This window comes from Cyprinus carpio, chromosome B4 (genome assembly GCF_018340385.1).
Source record: "Cyprinus carpio isolate SPL01 chromosome B4, ASM1834038v1, whole genome shotgun sequence".
Lineage (NCBI taxonomy): Eukaryota > Metazoa > Chordata > Actinopteri > Cypriniformes > Cyprinidae > Cyprinus > Cyprinus carpio.
This window is the reverse complement of record NC_056600.1, coordinates 7,467,188-7,488,747: the sequence shown is the minus strand read 5'-3', so window position 1 is coordinate 7,488,747 and position 21,560 is coordinate 7,467,188. Positions and strand designations below refer to the sequence as shown.

General features: G+C 37.3%; 1 protein-coding gene across 5 annotated transcripts in view; it reads right to left on the bottom strand.

The window, feature by feature from the left end:
• Positions 1–21,560, bottom strand: part of LOC109051217 (filamin-C-like) — a 50,963-nt gene that overhangs the window by 18,245 nt on the left and 11,158 nt on the right. For 3 of the 5 annotated variants that reach the window (XM_042721822.1, XM_042721819.1, XM_042721820.1), the window contains exons 2-21: positions 13,822–14,070; positions 11,051–11,148; positions 7,924–8,074; positions 7,713–7,831; positions 7,007–7,084; positions 6,661–6,823; positions 6,375–6,575; positions 5,700–5,822; positions 4,072–4,209; positions 3,855–3,981; positions 3,521–3,657; positions 3,043–3,236; positions 2,841–2,955; positions 2,620–2,762; positions 2,226–2,349; positions 1,960–2,120; positions 1,792–1,882; positions 1,535–1,704; positions 1,293–1,410; positions 946–1,208 (exon numbers count right to left, since the gene is read on the bottom strand). In XM_042721822.1, coding sequence (XP_042577756.1) covers positions 946–1,208; positions 1,293–1,410; positions 1,535–1,704; positions 1,792–1,882; positions 1,960–2,120; positions 2,226–2,349; positions 2,620–2,762; positions 2,841–2,955; positions 3,043–3,236; positions 3,521–3,657; positions 3,855–3,981; positions 4,072–4,209; positions 5,700–5,822; positions 6,375–6,575; positions 6,661–6,823; positions 7,007–7,084; positions 7,713–7,831; positions 7,924–8,074; positions 11,051–11,148; positions 13,822–14,070 — 2,963 coding nt within the window. The remainder of the gene's footprint in view (positions 1–945; positions 1,209–1,292; positions 1,411–1,534; positions 1,705–1,791; positions 1,883–1,959; positions 2,121–2,225; positions 2,350–2,619; positions 2,763–2,840; positions 2,956–3,042; positions 3,237–3,520; positions 3,658–3,854; positions 3,982–4,071; positions 4,210–5,699; positions 5,823–6,374; positions 6,576–6,660; positions 6,824–7,006; positions 7,085–7,712; positions 7,832–7,923; positions 8,075–11,050; positions 11,149–13,821; positions 14,071–21,560) is intronic. The other 2 variants (XM_042721823.1, XM_042721821.1) reach the window with 1 other exon arrangement.

Sequence of the window (21,560 nt, the reverse complement as noted above, 5' to 3'; positions counted from 1 at the left end):
CAGATTCCAGAACTCTGGAATATTAAAAATTAATGCACATCTAAGGTGAAATGGCCACTCTGGGTGTGCATTGAATTTTCAATAATTCAAAAGTCCAACATGCTGTAAGAGTACTAGAGGACAGTCCAATATTTTTCAAAGCTGACCAGCCTTCATCATCTGTAACCATTTATGGTCAGAGATCTGTATCTGTCTCAGTACTGTACAGACCAACCATCTAATGATTCTCAGTGAGACCTCGGCCCAGTGACAGAGAATGGGGCAGCCATCCACATGTGGATGAAGTACCTTGTTTGGCACACTACACTCGAGTTCACCTTTCCCTGACAGATTAATTAAACACAACTGTTCTGTAATAATTTTCCACAATGGCTAAATGGCCTTTTGTGTTTGTTTTAGGCTTCTTCACTGATATACAAACTAGAGCATCTGGCTCAAGGAGAAGAAAAACCCTCACTGGAACAATCCAGCCCTGTAGAGAACAGGCAACAAACAAAAATTAAATTAAATTAATAGGTTTGACTTTGGAACCAGAATTCCTGGAGTAAACCTCTACAAACAGAAAATGTACTTGCACTGAGGATCAAGAAATATTGTTTTACAAAATCTGGTTGTAGTTTAGTTTGAACATTCTGACTCCAGTTAGTGGTTCATAAACTCTCTGAAGGTCTTTCTGACTTGTGAGGTAAGAATTGCAGGGTACAGTCCAATTTCTCTGGTTACTCCTAAAATGTTTCTCCTCATATGGAGAGTTTTATCATCCCAGCCAGCTCATAGTATGTTTGTAGCCATAATCTTGAGAAAGTGTCCATGAATGACTTGAAATGTCAAGTCTGTATCTCTAATGAGATAATTTGGGTAACAAATGTTACCAATCAAAAAGATTTGCAGAAAAAGAATGATGGGTAAACAAATGAATCGCATTCTCCTATTTGTGACTCCTACCTTTGAGGGATCTGGAGGCATCTCTCCCTCCACCGTGAAAGGACTTCCAGGCACGGGGTTCCCATCATAGCTGATGTCCACTTTGTAGGGCCCCTCTTCCGGGGGAATGTATTTAACAGTGTGCACCTCACTGGATGCTCCAGATTCAACCTTGCACGGGATTGGTCGGCGAGAAGGTGAGGTAATCTTGACGTCCACCTTTCCTTGACCTCCCGCACCATGTGTGTTAATGGTAAACTCCTCATCTTTCCCTACATCGACTTCTAAACAGATAAGCACACAAAATATGTACAATAAATACAATCAACATAGAATTTCATTTCACACATAAGCTGCTGTGGACTTACTGTTGTTGAGTCCTTGAACTTTGACCTTGTTGAGATCCAAAGGAGGAGCAACAGTGATGGTAAAAGGGCTTTTGGGGATGGGGTCACCACCATGACACACAGATATGCTCATGTTACCCTGGATCACAAAACAAACAGGATAGAGGGAAGACAGAATTTATAATTTTGTAATATAATAATATATAATATGACCACTTGGTGTCCATTTATATGAACAGCAATCTTGTGTTGAAGTGCCTCACCTGCTGTAACGCAGTGTAGCGCACAGTGAAAGAATAGTCGTGGTTATCGATGATCTCAAAGTCACTGACGGCTTCTCCTTTCCCAGCTGTGGTGAAGTGAACCTCAGGTGTGGCCTTGCCTGCTCCTTTAGTGTAGATTGTGAAGTGGGTCGGCTTGCCCACTTCCACACCTGTGACAAAGACACATTAAATGAAGATGACATAAGCTATCTTTACCCATTATTCTTCTAATTTCAGTCACTGATAATCAAACTGACCTGTCTTGCTGAGTCCGGGACCTTCTGCTTTCACTTTATTGGCATCATGGGATGGATCAACTTTGATACGGAAGGGGCTGATTGGAATTTCCTGTTAATTCATTACAAAATGCATTTATAGATCTCAATTGCATAGAGAACAATTTGGTATTATTGACTGAGACTCACTTGATCAGCAAATAGCACCATGATGGTGTAGCGTCCTGCTCCAGGGGGCGTATACTTCACTGTGAATGTGTCGTTGTCATTTTTAATGATGTCAAAATCAATATCTGCTTCGGCAGGTCCCACCACGCCAGGAGCACACTTTATCCCAATGCTGACATCCCCTAAGGAGAACAGAACAGATGGGAGAAAAAGAAAATAATTTGTGATCAGATTTGGTCAAATTTGACCATAATAAGTATAACGGAAGCAATTATGTTGGCTCTGACCTTGTCCGGCCTCACTGCAATCCACGGTAAAGTATGTGGGTTCATTGGCCTTCAAGCCAGTCTTCTCCACTCCTGGTCCATGAACCTTCACGTTCTCTGGGTGACTACCTTCTCCAATGGCCACCTGAGAAATGTAGAAAGACCAGAGTACTGCAAAACTAGAAATTTAAAGCTTTTGGAGGACAGTGGCTCTTGTAAAGTTATGATCCAATATGGAATCTATGATCATGTAAATGGGAAAGTTCGAAATCTAACACTGGAAAAATGTAGTCATGGACTTTCATTGAAAGGCTGAACTTGTTGTAGATCCAGTTTATGAAAGTTCTTGACAAAAAGCAACATAAAAATGTCATCAGCTGGCTGAAGTCTGGCTGTGTTGACAGTGAGCTCTCACCCTGAATGGACTGTTGGGAACATTGACCTCTCCCCAGGTGATGACGATAGTGTGTTTGATGGGCTTGGTGGGTATGTAGATGCAGAAATATGTGCTGTCACCATTATCTGTGATCTGGATGTCGATGGGGAAGCCTTCTGAGTCTGAATAAAAGATGGACAAAAACGTTTTTGTACCAGTGGAGTGAGGCATGAGGCATCTGGGACTTGAATGAAAATGAACCTGAGCATAAATCTGTAGATGTCCTCTTCCAGCTCCACGGGCGTCAATCGTAAATTCAGCAGGTTTGTTTACAATGCACCCGGTTGGTTCTAGCCCAGGGCCGTAGCACTTAACCTGCATAAAAACAAAAGTTAGTTTAGTTACGGCTGTCATTTAATATTCCCAACGAATGTGCAATCATTATTGCCAATCAGGGCAGACCTTCTCAGGAAAGACGTCATTGGCTGCAGGGAGGATGTGGGCCATAAATGGGCTGTCTTTGATATCTTCATCATCACAGATGACATGGACCGCATAGTCACCAGGCTCAGTGGGCCAGTACAAAACATCACAAGATCCATCTCCCTTATCATCGCACTCTATCTTAGCCTGTGAGGGGCCTTCGATGGAGAAACCTGTGCATGGAAAGAGTTTCAACCATTTCCCAAGCATCTTATCACACCATAAAAAAGGGGTTGATAGCTCTAGCCCTCGAGGTCCACTTTTCTCCTGAACTTAGCTCCAACCTTGATCAAACTCACCTGCCTGTACTTTCTCGTAAGCTTGTTCAGGTGTGTTTGATTAGAGTTGCAGCTAAACTCTGCAGGAAAGTGGACCTTGAGGGCCAGCGTTGAGAAGATCTGCATAAACACCAGATCCCTGGGTGCAGTGGCTCAAAAATGTAAAAGAAGATACTTACCCAGAGTTCCAACCTCAGTGCCAATGGCCTCAACCACAAAGTCAGCTGATTTGCCAACCATGCCTGTCTCCAAGCCTGGACCCCAAGCCCTCACCTTCTGAGGGCCTGCATCTTCACTTATGACCACCTCAAATGGGCTACACACATATACACATTTTGATCAGAAGTGAAACGGATGTTCGAGATAATCGGCATAATTCCTAGATTATCCTTCTGAAATAACATTTCCATATCCTGTATAATCCTTTTAATATGGTCAACAGATTTGAATATTTTTGGAAACAGAAATGGGACTACACCACAGTAAACTGCTGGAGGATTAAAAGCATCCTACCTGCGGGGAATGGCGTGGCCACCCCAAGTAATGGTGATAATGTATTTTCCAGTGAAAATGGGGTAGTAATCACATTCATACACACCGTCACCCAGCTCTTGCACCTTCACAGGCTCATCGCCACCTCCTGCAAACACAAACTTTAATTCAGCTAACTAACTTTATGATGCAAAGTTGACAACAATCATTGATGCAGTCAAGACAGTTGCATGTATACTTGGCCCTTTGACTTGAACACGTAGTTCTCCACTGCCTGCTCCCTTCGTGTACACCTTAAAGTCGGCCACCTCCTTCACACGCACACCCTTGGGCTGCAGGCCACGCCCGATGGCCCGACAGGCATTCGGGTTGCTTGCTAAAAAGAGGAAAGAGAGGTTATTCTTGAACTTACTAGGTAATAAATACAAAGGCAAAAAAATAAGTTTAATGAAATGTACACACATGAATGGAGATGAAGTTGTCAATGTTAGTTATGCATATGGACCCAAACAAAGGTATGAGCAATGAAGAACAAGAAAAGCAAAGAAAAATGTTTCCTTTAAAAGCCTATGACAAAGCAATTAGCAATCTCATAAAGACCCTATTAGGAATGTAGCGAGACCACTATAATGAAAACTACAGGCATACTGAGCAGTGTTTTCAAGAGCTTATAAAAAGGCTTCAAATAAACACAATATTTGCAGTTCGATACAAGAACCAGCTGTGAAGGATATAACCAAACATTTTTTTAATATGTGGCTTACTGTTAAGGTTTGGTGTTTCACACTAAGTTCACTGATGAGCTCTTTTAGAGCAATAAATTGCCTATTAAAACAGTCTGGTTCAGTCCTGAGTGCTTTCTCAGAACTGATCAAACTATTTCTTCTTCCAGTATCTGTTTCTTCAAGTGCTGGATAAAAAGGCAGATTAAAGTCTACAAAATCATGTTAGGTGAAAAAAATGAAAAAGTAGTGTTGTTTTAATTGTTTATTTGTTGAGTTTAATTTATTTTGTATTTTTGTTTTGGGAAAATCATGTTAAGACAGATAATTAAAGCATTCCCATTCTCTGAGTTAGTATTTATAGAGCGACACGGCCAAATCGAGCAACTGCCATGATGATGACGACGATGAAGATGACTATATTACACACCCAGACGGTCACTCAGATATTGGCTCTCTCATGCCAAATAAGGTTCTAGCATCTTAATTTTTAAGGCTTTAAAAAATTTTAAGGCTTTAAAAATTGGTGTAAAACAGGGGCAATGTCAGTTCAGGTTAAAGTGAATTGTTTAAACAAGGGCTGTTATATTAACACATTAAATACAACACAAAATAAAATAAAATAGTTATTTTAGGTTATTTTGAACTGTATAAAATAGGGTTGTTTTATTTAAATTTTTTTTTTAACATATAATTAATTATAGCATTGGGTTAAATTAGTTAAATTCTGAATTATTATTACTAAATTATAAATATTAGCAGAATCCAATCAAAAGTTGTCCCGGTGTGCCGAGCGTCTGTTAAGTGATCGTCCAGTCCCACCACTGAATGGTGGCTCTTTTTCTGCATCGGTTAAAAAAAGACCAGCAGCAGCATTCGCAACACTTGTCTAACCTTCTTCTTACTTTCATTCACACTCTCACTTTTACTCACACTCACTTTCAACCCATCACTTCCTGTATCTATCTAAGCTTCCTGTTGATTTTAGCTGCCCCAGAGGGCAAAGCGCCAGCGCATGCCAATGAGCCAGAGGTGGCGTGCCCAAGAGAGGACACATCCAGGGTAAGGGGAGGAGAAGAGACAGGAGGGAGGGGACCAAGCTCGAGCAGGCATTTGCCACACCCCCTGGGTGGCCCGTACTAACTTGGTCGCCTGGGTTTGGGTGGTGTTGGGGGAGGCATTTTCTTGGCCTTTTCTGAGGGTGGCGTGCGTATAGACTGAGGGATTATGTGAACCGGGGAGCCGATCTGCCGGCCACTCGGAGGAGCTAGAACGACACACACAGGCGAAAGAGGAGAGAGGAAACACAATAAAGCGTTTCGTCATCATCAGGAGGGTGGTGGACCACAGGAGCAGTGAGCAAATGGAGCTCAAAACCAAACAACCTGGTCTCAGTCAGTGCCACAGAAAGCAGGTCTCTCTGGGACTTGTCCAGTATCAGCATGCTGTCAATCAATCAACTCTGAACTCATTACAAGGGGAAATAAGCTCTTTAGGTGCCACAACTGAAAAGACCAGCATACTGAAACATGTGGTCTTCAACAGCAAGCCAACCAGATTTATCAGAAAAAGCCTAAACTTTAGTCTAAGCTGGTCTTTTCAGCAGGTGCATAACACATTTTAGAAAGAACGTGGCATGCTTTTAATGCAGCAAAAAACAACAAGTCAAAGGCTCAGGCAAAAAAAAGCACTTGTTGTTTTTTTGGTGCATTAACAGCTTTGGTGTTAAACAATAACGTGATCGTATAGAAGACTCTGCAGGACATCTAACTTATTTTTACAAGGAATTAAGATCATGTAGTGAAGACATGGGTCTCACCCTCTGAGATGTGGACAGTGAAAGGGCTTCTGGGTATCTGCTGGCCAGCGAATGTCACATATATAGTGTGAGGGCCCTCCAAAATGGGGCCGTATGTGCAGCGGAAAACACTGTCGCCCTTGTTTTCCAGAATGATCTCCACTGTGTCTCTGCGGCCCTGAGAGTCCACAATGATCACACCGACATCGCCTGCTCCTGCACCTGAGGAGTCACAAATACACGAGTTACAAATACATTTAACTAGTTCCTAGCTTCACAGCAAGCAGCATCATTTCACTGTCATTACCTGCTGTGTAGATGTCAAAATAGGTGAGTTTATTGGCCACATTGCCCACCGGTTCCAAACCTGGCCCACGGGCCTGTACCTTGTTCGGATCTCCCAGTGCTTTAGACACATTTACTAGGAAAGGGCTTCTGTCAATGTCCTGTCCAGCAAACAACACCTTCACCTGAAAGAAGAAAGAAATATCCTTCAGATCCAATCACTCCATTTCATCTGTCACAGATAAAGCTCCATTTTTGTTAAACATTAAAAGGCTGTCTGCCATCAAGACCTAAGAACAATTCATAAAGCCTGAAAATATGACAGCAAAATGACAACAAAAACCACTGCGCATTGCTTATTATCATACCTTATGCAGACCCTCCACTTTTGGGACATAGACCACAGAGTAGCTCCTGTTCCTGTCATTCTTGGGAATTACTCTGGCCTGTGAAAAAAGACATATTAGTAAGACATTCACCAGTTAGCTGTTAAAACTGTTTTTTTTTTTTTTCATTCTTGTGTATCCATGCAGTCCTATTAATAAGGCTCAAGAACCTTATCCTCATTCAATAAAAAAAAATGTGTTACTATTTAATAATTTTAGATCAATTAGCATTGATTTTTTTATAATTACATTTTTATTATATTTTTATTTAATTTTCAATTTTAAACACTATGATCTTAAAAAAATAATGAAATAATCAACACATTCAAATATGTTAATTTTAATGAATGTATGTTTATTTTGTTAATTTATTGTATTTTGATTTTATTCTTTATTTTATTTAGTGAATATTTAGACAGGTATGGACTTTAAGTGTATGAAATATTTTCTACATTTTTTATTTAGTGCACTGAAAAAAATCATGATAAAATCATTAATTATAATAATTATTATTTTGTAATAAACCTAACCAAACCTGAATTATTATCATTTTTTTTATTTCATATTTCATATAATTGAAATTAAAATTTTTGCAATTACAACAGGGGGCTGTGTGTTTTTTAAATATTGTTGGCCGAGAGATGCTGGATTGTTTTGAGATGAAAAAAAGTTTGAATTAGAAGATGACCTCTTCTGTGTGGCCCTCTGGATCCTCGACGTACACCAACACCTCTCCGAGCCCGGCCTCCACGGTCTCCACCACAAACTCAGCTGGCCTCAACACGACATTACCTCTGGGCTCAATACCTACAGAGAGATGCAAAAATACAGAGGATTAATCATCTCCTAATCACTGTCTGTCATTCAGAAGTGTTAACATCATCATCTGTCAGTCTCACCTGGACCATAGGCCTTGGCTCTCTTGGGGTGCAGGGTTTTAGATCGCAGTGGGGCACCAGGCTTGAGTTTGGCTTTGGGGAACTGAGACAGGTAGGTCATCACTGAGTGCTCGTCCACATTAGGATCCACGATCTCCTCAGGAGCAATCACCTGGATGGACAAAGTGCAAAATTAGAGGTCAGACATTACTTGCTACATAGTAGTTGACTTCTGATTTCAATCCTGGAATCTATTCAAGTTATATTTCTCAATCCAGCTCCTGAGGCAACCAGTATACCATATTTTGGAAGTATTTCTCATCAAAAACACCTGATACAACTCCTTATACATCATACTACCAGTAGTAGAGGTAACACTGACCAGCAATAGGTGAATCAGATAGTAAAACACCTCAAATGTGCATTGCTGTAGCCTTCAAGAACATGACTGAGATGAAAAAGCACATCTCACTGACTTCATTTGACATTTTTTTTAGTACCGTCACTGCCAGAATCGATCGTCAGATATAAACACAGCTCTATTCTGTCATGGTCTAAGGCACAAAACTGATGAAGTACACAATGTTTTTAAAGCTGTGGAAACTATTTTCTGTCTCTCCTCTCCTCTCAGTCCCGTCTTTCATGTCCTACTGGTTAAGTGTCCTGCTATATTTAACACTAGACTGGAAGGTTAAGAGCTAACTGCAAATAGCTCTAAATGGTATTTAACACAGCAGAAAGACAGAAGTGGAGACTGAACGAGAGACCAACAGGGACAGGAAAAGAAATATGCACCTTGTTATTAAAACCCATAATTTAACCTCTCCTGCTGCAGTGATAGCATACTCCAAAGCATTCGATGACCATTGTTTTCTCTTTATAGATGTGGACTCTCTATGTGTCTCAATTACTCAAACACAGATTTGTGTTCTAGTGTCCACTAAGGCTTCCAAATCTGATCTTTAGAACTGGCTGTCATAGAAGTACACTGTCATTTGATAAGATTTGTTTGTTCCATTTTCTACTCTATCTGTTGTTGACAGTGCAGTAAATATCTCATAAGGTCTGTAAGAGACTACATTTATTTGATCAAAAACACATTAAAGGCAGTAATATTGTAAAATATTATTACAATTTAAAATAACTGATTGCTATTTTAATATATTTTGAAATGTAATTAATTCTGTAATGTTAAAATTGAATTTTCAGCATACTGTATGATACTTCAGAAATCATTCTAATATGCTAATATACATTCTAGGCTAATACATAGTATATATTATAAACTCTAATATATTTGGTGCTCAAATTTTTTTTTATTATTATCTATGTTGAAAACAGTTGTGCTGTTTAACATTTTGGTGAAAACTGTAATATATATGTATTTATTTAGAAATATTTAAGATTCTTTGATAAATAAAAAGAACAGCATCTATGTAAAATGTATTTTTTAACATTATTGAAGTCTTTACTGTTGCTTTTGATCAATCTTTGAGTATCTTTGCTGAATAAAACTATCGACTTCTCATGTATAGACATTACTGTGTATTATGATGTTACAGTACTTGCACCTCACGTTTGACTTACGAACAAAAATATTTGAATTATTGACATACATTTCTTATATTTAAAGTATTTAGATGTTAAGCATACGGTTTAGAAATGAGTGATACAATAAATAAAACACAATTAAACCCAACACAAGTTAATATTGATAAAAAAGTGAGCTTTGAGTCTATATCTGAAGATTAATTAAAACATGATTTTGATTAGATTTCAAACCACCCAGAAATGTGGCACTAGCATTTTTTGCTCTTCAGACTACAAAATCTAACCAGTTTTAGTGTTTAACATGCCAAAGAATCGAACAGTCTGTGTGAACAACGCCCCAGATTCCTTTACACTCACATACACTCACACAAGAATTATTCAGAATAATGAGGTCATAATATAATTTCAGTAGATAAAAGCTACTTCTTAAAGGGGTCATATGATGCTATTTAAATTTTTCCTTTCTCTTTGGAGTGTTACAAGCTCTTGGTGCATGAAGAAGATTTTTAAGTTGTTGAGAATAATGTATTATATACATATAGATATTTTTTTTTTTATTTAAGAATCCCCCTAAAACAGCTCATTCAAACACGCCCCCACATGTCTACGTCACGATGGGAAATATTTGCGTAATGCCGCCCAAATGTTCACGCAAAGAAAGAAGGTGTGGTTTCAGTAACTGCAGTTAGTGTTGAATCAGCCATGTCAGGGAGATGCTGTGTGTATCTAGGCGAAAGCAAAAGCACTTTATTTGGCCTTCCGAAAGTAGATGCATTTAGGAATCTTTAAGATTACTTACAACAGAACAGCAACGCATTTTATGGACGACCGTTTCGTAAACCTAGGAGAGGAGGTCATTCTGACTTTGCTACGACAATCTGGTGCTTCTGAATCAGCTACTGTAAGTATGTTTTGTTATTAGTATAAGTATTTGCTATAGACTGTTCAAATGCAGGACAAGAGTTTGTGTGCAGAAAATTGTATAAATGCGAGTGAGAGAGAGAGAGAGAGAGAGAGAGAGAGAGAGAGAGAGAGAGAGAGAGACCGGGTCATACAGTGGAGTCAGCTGTCTTAACCGTCCGTGGCTTGTGTACTGCAAACACATACAAGCTTCATCACTGTGTTTGTCACACAACTCTGTTCCCCTTTCGGGTTTGAACTGATGGTAAAACTAAGGACATTATTAACTGTCTTAACATTTATTTTGAAAGATGAAGCTCACGAATATGGAAAGGGGCATTACATTTCTGACGAGTGCTTGCGGTGTTTGGCCAATCACAATGCACTGGGTCAGTTGGCCAATCAGAGCAGACTGTGCTTGTCAGAAGGACGGATTTTATAGAAAATGACGCGTTTGAGAGAGGCGGGGCATAGAGGACCTACAATAATGTACAGTATTTGAAAAATAATGTGATTTTTGAACATTAAAGCATGTCAACATATTCTGTTACACCAAATACACAAAATAATGATCTTTAAAAAAGCATCATATGACCCCTTTAAAGTCAACACTGGCCTACAAAACAGCCAGCCTTGCCCTGCTAAAGAAGAAAACAGAGTCAAATCATGCTAATAAATAGAAGCAACTGCTTCTTACCTGAGGCACACCAAGCCAGTCGTCGGCTTGTTGCATGGCTTCTCTTGCATTCTCCACCGGCTGACTCGGGTCCCATGTCTCCCAGTCCGGACACAGGCCTAGATGAAGACACAGACAGAGTTGGATGCAAAAAGTAAGTCAACTCTTGATAAAACCATGAGAAACATTTTCTAAATCAGAACTGCTATTGTATATAGGTCTAAAATGATCTTGCATATTGCTTTATACACATAGATGAATACAAAAGAGCCAGAACTGAGCTTTATCTTGGGCTGCAGACTCACTGTTCCACAGCGAGGATCTATTAATCCATGTTCTTTAGTTCAACTTGACCTTAAATGCTCTCAAATGAGCAGTTTCCCGTCAGTTCACCCTTTTTTCCAACCTTTAATAAGTGCGGTCAGGCTCGTAGCACCGAGCGCTTCCCTGAAGCAAACACACACCAGTGCTGTCTGGAGAAAAACTGTTATTATATGCTGGATTACACTCAAAGAGCAAGAGGTGTTTAGTTCAAATGGAACCAGAGAGCCTTGAAACCACAAGACTCCTCAACAACTGCCAAAACATTAATATCAGATCTAGGATTGTTTTTCAAGATTCTCCAGCACAGCCGCCCCATACTTGGATTGGACAGTGAGTATCTGTAACAGGCCCCATTCTACTGCTCACATCACTGATAAACCTTTAATTTTAGGTTTTTAATGCATTAAAACTTGCCAAGAGTGGTATTTACAGTTCCCAGCAGATCCAAGTTGGTGGTAGGAGAGTAACATAACCCCCATTAATAGTGAAAAACAAATCAGATGGAGGAAACGACAGGGGAGGTAAACAAAGTGTGAATGTGGCACAGTCTATATGCAGTAATTTTTTGAGCAGAAATCAAAGTTTAAAAAATTTGAGACTTCTCAAGTACAGCTCACTTTCCATTAATAACATATAAAACTTAAATCAGATGAGAAAAATGTATCATACAATATGAAATCGATCACAAATTGATCACAACTCATGCAAATATTACAAGAAAAATATAGCTGATGTTTAGATTTAGAAGGACTTGATTATTCTTTCTGTGCAAGTCAATGGAAGATTTTAAAAACAAAGTTTTTCTATTCAGATAAAATGTGAATAAAGATAAATATAAGGGGTTATAATATATTGTAATAAACACATAGGCACTGAAATGCTGGAATAAATACTTCATCTAACTTTTCTGGCTTCAGTCCTGCTAAGAGATGCTTTTCCACACATGCACATGGGGAAAAATATAATGAAGTGCATGTTGGCAGGAAATGCATAAAGCAGCATGTGTTTTCATTTAAGCATGTTTTGCTGTCTTAGCTTCTGACACTTTCCATTCAGTTACAGCACAGACCAGGGGCTCATTAGCAGCTAGCAGAGCCAACAAACTCACGCACGCCTGAAACATGCAAAAATATTGCATCTTTCACCTCTCACAATGCTTCTCAGTGTCAACCCTACATTGTTAATTTGAAGACAGTGGTTGTGTTTTATGGCAGTGCCCTTCAGTTTCTCAGCATTGGAGGAAAAATACAGCAGTGAAGCCATTTGAGCAGTGCCATTGTTTTATCCAGTTGTTTTTCATGTTTCACCCCTTGCTGGACTCGACCCAACTAACTTCTAGTTAGCAGCCCTTTCAGTCAGTACCTAAACCACTTCTACTGATGAATCATTTTTAAATATCTCAATATTACAAGCTTCTTTTGACACCAGTCAAATCCCAGTCCTGCACTTTAAATTAGATTGAATGTTAAAGCAGTGCATCTAGTTGTGACCCAATGTGTTTGGGTGTGAAATGAATCCTAAAATGATAGTGGGCCTTCCACCCACTGCCACATTTACACCTTTCTCTTTACTAAAGTCGACAAAAGGACAATGAAACTGCTGTTTGTGTTTGTCAAAAATTCTGAACTCTTTTCAGAACACCTTTAAATGACTTGGAAGTTGGAAACATTTCAACATAATCTAATGTAATTCATAAATGCTTAAACGAAAGACAAATCGAGGCATTTAGTACTAATTCTCTTTTCTAATTGCATGCTATTTGTCTTATTGTGAACGATTTATCCAAGTTTCATCACATCAAAACGCATAAAAAAAGTAGGACATATTCCTGTATCAACTCCATCTTGTTCCTATCTACATGCCAACTGCAAACCATTAGTTATCCCTAATATTAGCAGAAAATTATTGTTGCTCAAGCTTAGCACTAACTCTAACTTCTGATTATTTGATTGGACTGTTGTAACAAGTTTGTTGATCCAAGAGCATGTTCTAGGAAACCTCTCCTATTCATTTCCCAAAGGATTTATGGCCAAGTCCTGAGAACATTCACAATGCCAGAATGGGAGCTTTGATTACAGAGTTGACAAGGATGGATGTGCACACTTTCAAAAGGACTTGACCTGTCTATTAAACCCTCTCTGAACTGCAAACCTATCCAGAAGTTCAAACCTATTCAGAAGTATTCGATTCATGAATCATGTTTTGGAAAGCAGTGATCACTTGTTTTGAGGTCACCAATTGTTCTCTTCTTCTCTTGGCTCTGGTCTTTCCACAGTGAGATCATATGCTGTAATTATCAAACCAGCTTCCCATCTCCTAAGGCAAAGCAGATTCTGCATGACTCTTGACATCTCCCTGATGAGTATTACTGGTCCCTCAATCTACTTAATGAAGATAGCTTTTCATGTAAGCCCACATGTGATTAATGTACCAAGCCAAGTGGTCATAAACCACAGATGTCTGCTCACCAGGTGCGCAATTATCCACCAGTGCACCGAGGGCTTTGCCATCTCTCCAGTCCCTGTGGAAGTTGTTGATGGGCAGCTGGGGGACCTTGTTCTGGATCCAGCCCAGAAGGCGCTGTTTGGGCGTCAGCTTCCTGGCATCTTCATCGTCCTCATCCTCCCACATGGGCATGGAAATAGAGTAGTGCAGAATAAGGGTCCATATCAGCCCCAGGATCAGTTTTAGGTTGCCGTCCACTATAGCTTTACTATCTGTAATGAGAAAGAGAAATATTTAAATGTATTATTCCACACATGAGTGCTGAAACACCTTTTGTGGAGCTACTGGGAATCATAAAAAGACAACGAGCAGAAAACCATATTGTTTTTGAATCTATTTAAGATCTGAGAGTTTCAATGCTTGGCGTAGGAAACCATTAAACATTCTGAGGTTGGTTTTTATTACTCCTGTGGTGCTACTGTGAACACATATTAGTTTAGGGTGAAGATCAGAAGCTCAGGATGAACTGAAGGGGGATCGGTCATGTCAACACACACTAGAAAAAACAGTTTTCAGGCCAAATATGAGCTTAGGATACAGTGCTAACATCTACCTTGTCTGAAATAATGACAACACCTGTGTTTATTTTTCAGATGTCCTCCCTAGCATTGCGCGTTGTTTTTGAGCCACGATCGTGCCATTTTTTGTTTACTCAGAGAGATTCACAGCGCACTGTTTGTGCTGCTCGCCTGCTGTGTTGATAGCTTTCACAGGTTTAGATGTGCACAAATAAAACAGCAAGGACAAACTCTCTCAACATGGATCTTATGGCTTACTAATGCACACACAAACGTAGAGTGGTGTTTGATTGATGTGTTGTGATCATTTTTTTTTACCAATTGAATTGTAGTAAAGACACAAATCCCATGTTCTTCTTAGAGATAGCTTATAAAAGTTATGCATCTAATACAAAACTAAAATAGCATGTAAAAATAACTAAAATAATTAAATTAATAATAATAAAATAAACTGATCATTTAATTATATTAATTAAATATATTATTATTATTAATTACAAATAATAACTAGTGACAAAAATAACACAAATGGAGGTATTAAACTGTGTTTAGAAATATACTATTTGGTCCAAATGTGGAGGTGTGAACCTAATATAAACACCAAAAAACAACCCTGTTTTATACCCAGTTATTCATAGAAAGTGTTTTTACTCATTACCTTTACCCAAATCTTTTCTGACACTGCTCTGCTACAGTCAAAAGACTCTGGACTACAGTGTGGAATATGAATTAAGATGGACACTACTAAGCCACTGACCGAATGCCAAAGGATGATGTCATTTAACCCTGGATCTGTGGAATGAGGTCAGTTTAAATAAAACACACACACACTGATGAAACTTAATCGGGACGCAGGCTGAATCTGACTACACTTTGCTTCAACCCCCAGCGGAGCTGTCTGCACTAAATGCTGCAATGTGCACAATCCAATATCTCCAATCAAATAATACTGCCAGTTTCTGTTTTTCTCTCTCATTCTTGCCTTGTGGTAATCAAACAAGTTCCAGATCAAATTCTTCACTGCTCTTTGATATATTACTTTTGAGATTTTCTCATACGTTTGGCGAGGACCGCATGTAATGCTCACTGTGGCCCCTTCTCAAGAACAGGGTTTAATGTTTTGGGGTTCCTAGGCGCACTAGATGCTTAGAGAGGAATGCATCCAGACATGTATGTCCAACTCTGCATCAATGCCAAGCCCAACAGAAACAGACAAGGAGAAAATATTTGGCAATGTCCTTGATATGTGCCATTAAGAAAGTATAGAAAGAGAGAATGAGAGTACGAAAAAGAGGGAAGAAAGGAAAAGTACAATATTACTATTTCTTTTCCTTATTAATGCATAGTATTTGGCATACATATATATTCTGAAGGGCAGTACTAAATGAATGAAATATGATATTTAAACAAAAGAAGAAAAACTTGCACATCTCCAACCTGTTCAAAAGTTTTAAATGTTCAAATTTTTTTTCAATGTGTTTGTTTTTTTGGAATGTGTTTGTGTTTTTTAGCATTGGTTTTTGTTTAATAGTTTCTTTTCACTGTGAAAAAAATGGATCTCAGAATCATACAGTCTCTGCTAGGAAGGGTTTAAATATGCAAAAGATTCTGGAAAACCAAATAATTTGTGGGACCTGGATGATTTTTTGAAGAACAGTGGGCTCTTTAACTGTCCAGGACAAACAAGAGACTCATGAACAACCATCCCACCAAAAAAAAAAAAAACGTGGATCATGTAGGTAATAACACAGTATTAAGAATCAAGCGTATCTAATCTTTTGAATGGTCATTTTTATAAATTCAGCTATTATTTTGAATGTGGACTGTATGTAAACATCTTATTTAGGACAGTTCTAAATAAAAAATAACTAACATGCATTTTGTATGTGTATCTCAGGTTATTTTCCTCAATTTATGTACATTACTTTGCACTGTTTTTGTTTAATAATATTTTCTTTATAATGTAGAATTATTTACCATGCCAAAAACGTTGAAAATTGAGGAAGAAAAAGAAGTCAAGAGAGGGATGAGTGAGTCTATGTATCCGAAAATGATCAGGTACAGACAGATATCAGACAGCAAGCACACAAAGACTCATCTCAGCAGTTCAACACTCACATCACCACTATCAAATATCAATAAACAGGTGTGTGTCGACTGCTATTGTTTGCCTCAGGGGATCTAGATCCTCATCTGACAATATACATACAAAATAAAAGGTGTCAGTATAAATATCAAATATGACAAAGTAGGTGCACGCAAACACTGAGCAAGCGCAAACAGTTATTTGGTCTACTTTTCCTAGAAGCTCCTTATAAGATAAAGAATTTTCAGATTTGCACCTAAGATAGTGCAGTGGTATTTATTCTCAATGCATTCTTCAAACCACCCTGAGAAAACCCAGCAATGTGCATCCTGGCAAAACACAAACTTCTGAAGATAAAACACATTGCCCAACACATAGCACCATTTAAACAGCTGGATTCAAACACACTTAATGAAAGACATCAGAACTAAGTGTTTCGTTCCGACAACATAAAGTGCCGTGGCTGCAAATGAAGCCTTTTTGAGGAACGGCTGATGACATGGGCCAGGAATTCCAGCCCGCTAGGGTACAGCACCACCACATAATGGGCAGGAAAACAAATATGGGATCAGAGCCTGGGAAAAGACCATTTAGGACAGTGAGAAAGGAAAGGATAGATTATGGAGAGTGGGGGTAATTCAGAGAACAAGCAGAAGTGTTTTCTCATTTGTCTCACTCCAATATGAGGTGACATTTTGTTGGCCCATTCCACATCTCTCCACATTTTGTGAATTAATAATCACAATACTGTATATGGCCATGAAGGGAAAATGTCACCAAAATGTAAAAAAAAAAGTTTAGATCACTTTTAATAACTAGATAAAATTAGATCACTTTATTAACTAGATAACTAAATTAAAACTAGGCAGTCAGCATAGTTATTGTTAAAAATAAAATAAAATAAAATAAAATAAAATAAAATAAAATAAAATAAAATAAAATAAAATAAAATAAAATAAAATAAAATAAAATAAAATAATGTTGAAATGTTGTCTTGGCAACTGACTGCAATAAAATAAGTTTAGGTTGACGTACCAAATTGCTAAAACTTAAAATTGAAATAAAAATAAAATGAATTATAGCGAATTAAGAATATGAATTATTCTTTATATATTAAAATTTATTAAAAATTAATAAATAATTAAAAGAAAATAATAAAATTTAAATGAATGATGTTAATTTTTATAACAACAGCTATATAAACAGCTATATATAAATAATACAAAAATAACTAAATAACTACAAAATTAACATTATTTTCTTAAAAAAAATAATGAAATAATAAATTATGCTTGCTTTAGCATGTCTCATAATAAGTATGAGGAACAGCAGTAGCGCTTCAAAAGCTCAATCTGTTGTGTGAACACAGCATATATCTGGCTCTGTGAGTAATGAGACACTTTCCTAACCCTGATTAAAGTCAGTCTGGATCATTCACATCCTCCCTCCGCTCAATCACACCACCAAGACCAGATAACAATAAAGAAACAGATGCTGGAAACATTTTATAAGCCACTGTTGGCAAAAGCTATAGGAGAAAACACATGTAATGGTGTTACTGCAGTGAGTACAGATGCATTCATCTTGAATCCAGCTGTTGGTGATTGCTACTCTTTTCAGCTAAAAGCAATTGCTTTATTTCACTGATGAACAGCATATTGTCATTATTTGGAAGTTCTTCAAAGGAGGGAATTCACTAAGAATGGACTACAATGGCTGATAGGGCTATTTGCAGGCAGTGCTTGCATTGTTTTAGCAACCAATTCAGTAAAGGAATAATGAAACGCTGCAATCACGATGACAAATTTGTGCTGAATGCAATTTTCATGATGTGATTTCCCATCCTGCAGGTTCATTTTGAGTGCAAAGATATGTTGTTTGCAGCAGAAAATTTGTACTAATTGTGCCTGGCACACTGTGACGACTTTTGTTAAAATATGCAAGTTTGCACTTTAAATGACAACTTTTGGAATTTGGAATTATGGCTTAGAATATGAATTAAAGCTTTAAAAATTAAATAAAAATGACAAGCACAACTAAAATTAAAATGAAAAGTGAAAATATAAAAATAAAAGGTAATTCATAATGTTAATAAATATTATTTAAAATGAAAATATATTTATATATTAAATATTATATAAGGCTAATATATAATAAAAAAACATTTTAAAAATCTAAAATAAGGCTGCTGGCATTTTATTTAGTTTGCACTTAAAATGACAATACAGCAATACACCAGCACAATTAATGCTGTGATTAATTGTTAAATTGGATATTATTATTAATTGAGTGATTGTTTAGTGAATTTGCCCCTGGTTGTTTTAAAAAGACATATTCTTTCATTGCATGCAAATGGCAAAATATTAAAGGAAAACAAATCCATAAAGCAGATCCTCTTTATTAAATTGGAATTTTCTTGGCAAATTCTGAAAATAACAATTTTGATATCAAAAACTGCAGTTTGTTTTGTACTGATTCTGTTTTCACTGATTCAATCGTACCATCTTTGTTATCCAATTTGTTTTACAGTTTCTTATAAGATCTTCTAATAAGAATTTCTAATATGATCATTCTGTGTTGCCCTTTGAATTATTTGAACATTGGCCAGTGACCCCATCAGAAATTTTTACAGCTTAGATGCATCAGGTGATTGTCGGCTGTTGCTTGGGGTGACCAAACAAACATCGCTGTCTCCCTGGAGGAGATAGAAAGTTTGCCATGGTCACTAGGACAGAAGAGACAGAGACAATGGCCTCTGTGTGGAAGAGACATTCTGCCTCAGGAAATATGCAACCTACACCCACAAACACACACACACATCACTTCAAGAGGGAATGTATAATAAATGACGCTCTTTTGTTTCACAAACTGTGAAAGACAAACTAATCAATCAAAATAGAATAAACAAGAGAAAGGACAATTGAAAGCGAGCTGTACAAATAAATGAAAAAAAAAAAAGATGTATGCACGGAGCAAACGGTAATTAAAGGTTCAAAGGCAAAAAATGCAGTCATCATTTTCCTATTATTCCCTTAAAGCCATAAAACACAATGCAGCATGGTGGTACAATACAGTAAAATAAAACACTGTTTCAACACACACATACACACAGTCACAAAGTGAAAGTCCTGGAGGATTGAAAGGACAGATAATGCAACAAAGCACATTACATCATTACAATTTTGAGATGTTGGTTTTTGAGTTTTATACAATAATTATGAGTGTGATAGAGATGATGAATAATAATCTCTATTATTAATAGTTTATTGTTTTTAGTTGATAAGTTGGGTTATGAAATAATAATCTCTATTATTAATAGTCTAATCATCTTAGAGGATCCATTGATGAGCAAATGATGCATTATGTAGACCTGAAGGTGAACTTTTTGGATAAACTATTCCATTAAAATTTATATAAGTTAGTTACATATAGACTTTAAACTATAAGTTTATCTTGTTTAAAAAAAACACCCTTTTGAGCTAAAGCTGACAATTGCACAAACATACAGTACATTAAATAGTGTCTTGACACAAAAGGCTTGGCCCCAAACGTGTGGGGTTTCATCTCAGTTCTGTATTCTACTCAGCTATCGTGTTCATATGCAGAGGTCTGTTTGAAGTGATATAGATGGGGTGATATATAGTGTTAGTGTGAGGAGGTATGTAGAGAGAGAGAGAGCAAGGATTCCCCCAGTAGCTGTGGAAAGATAACATTCCTGTTATCTGACTTTCTCCAAGAGTCGCACACAAAACACAGAGCAGCCTGAAGTCACATCCTGAAACTGTGGACACTCCAAATATTCAGATTACGTTATGTTAGCGTGTGTCCATTGTCAAAGAGGTCAGGTTCATGGTTCCCTGGACAGGCTGGAAAATATAATTCCATTACTGTGTCTCTCCAAGAGGCAAAGATAGGAAAGGAATAAAAGGGGGGGGGGGGGGGGGTGGGGGGGGGGGGGGGGGGGGGGGGGAAGACATCATGGACACATGCCATCAACACTCACATTTTCCACAGGATCTTCAAAGAACAATGAAAGAGTGTTAGAGATACTGCAGAAAACACACACACATCAAGCAGCTAACATTTGATTTGAATAACAAGCCCAAAGGCAAAGTACCAAGACTGACTTTCAGCACATGTACAGCACATTAACTTCTCACAAGCATATTGAGACCAAGAGGGAAATGGGCTACTATATTTTACATGTACTGAAATTACCATACTTACATGTCATACATGCTCTCGGAAAAAGCATATTGAGACACTAATAGGATGTTTAGGGGATTAAATGTTTTTTGATGGGTTTTTTTGTTTGGTTTATTTTTTTATGATATGAGATTCATTATGTGGTAAAAGGTTTTTGGATGGGCTATTTTTTATTTTAATATATTTTAAAATATAGTTTATTCCTGCGATTTATTCCTATTTATTCCTATTTTTATATGTTGAGCTGGTGAAAGTGGAATCATTTCAAAATATAAAAGTATCAAAAAGTTATAGAAGTTCAAATTTACTGTAAAGAAAATGCACAGTAACAATTTTATATAATATACATGTTTGACAAAATATTTTTTAATCTAAAATTGCCATAAAATTAAAGCCTTATGTCTAAATAAGTTATGTTCCAAATTTGAAGTTGATATAAAAAAATGTAGGTTCTTGTGAGATTTTATTTAGGCCGTTATACCACACATAGCCACCGGGGGCCTTTCAAACTCCATTTCTTTTACTGATACATTTTGTCTGTCATAAATGCTTACATTTCTCTGTCAATATTAGTTCAATCACCACCAAATATGAAGTCTTGAGACTCAGACCTTTCAGACGATATGTAATTTTGTCAAGATTATAAACAGGTTTGATTCTAAAAGACCGTAATACATTTTGTAATATGACACCTGAATCCAGCCACTATGGGGAGGAAACTGCTAAAAGATTTTGAAGTCCCATTTCCATCTATAGTCCGATTTCAAAATAGTTTTCACAGGTTGCATTTTGAGGTTTTAAGCTTTCAAATGATAAATAATTTATGATGATTACTAAAAAAACACTTATGGAAAGAGTAAGTATTTTTTTTCTACTTAAAAGAAAAAACATA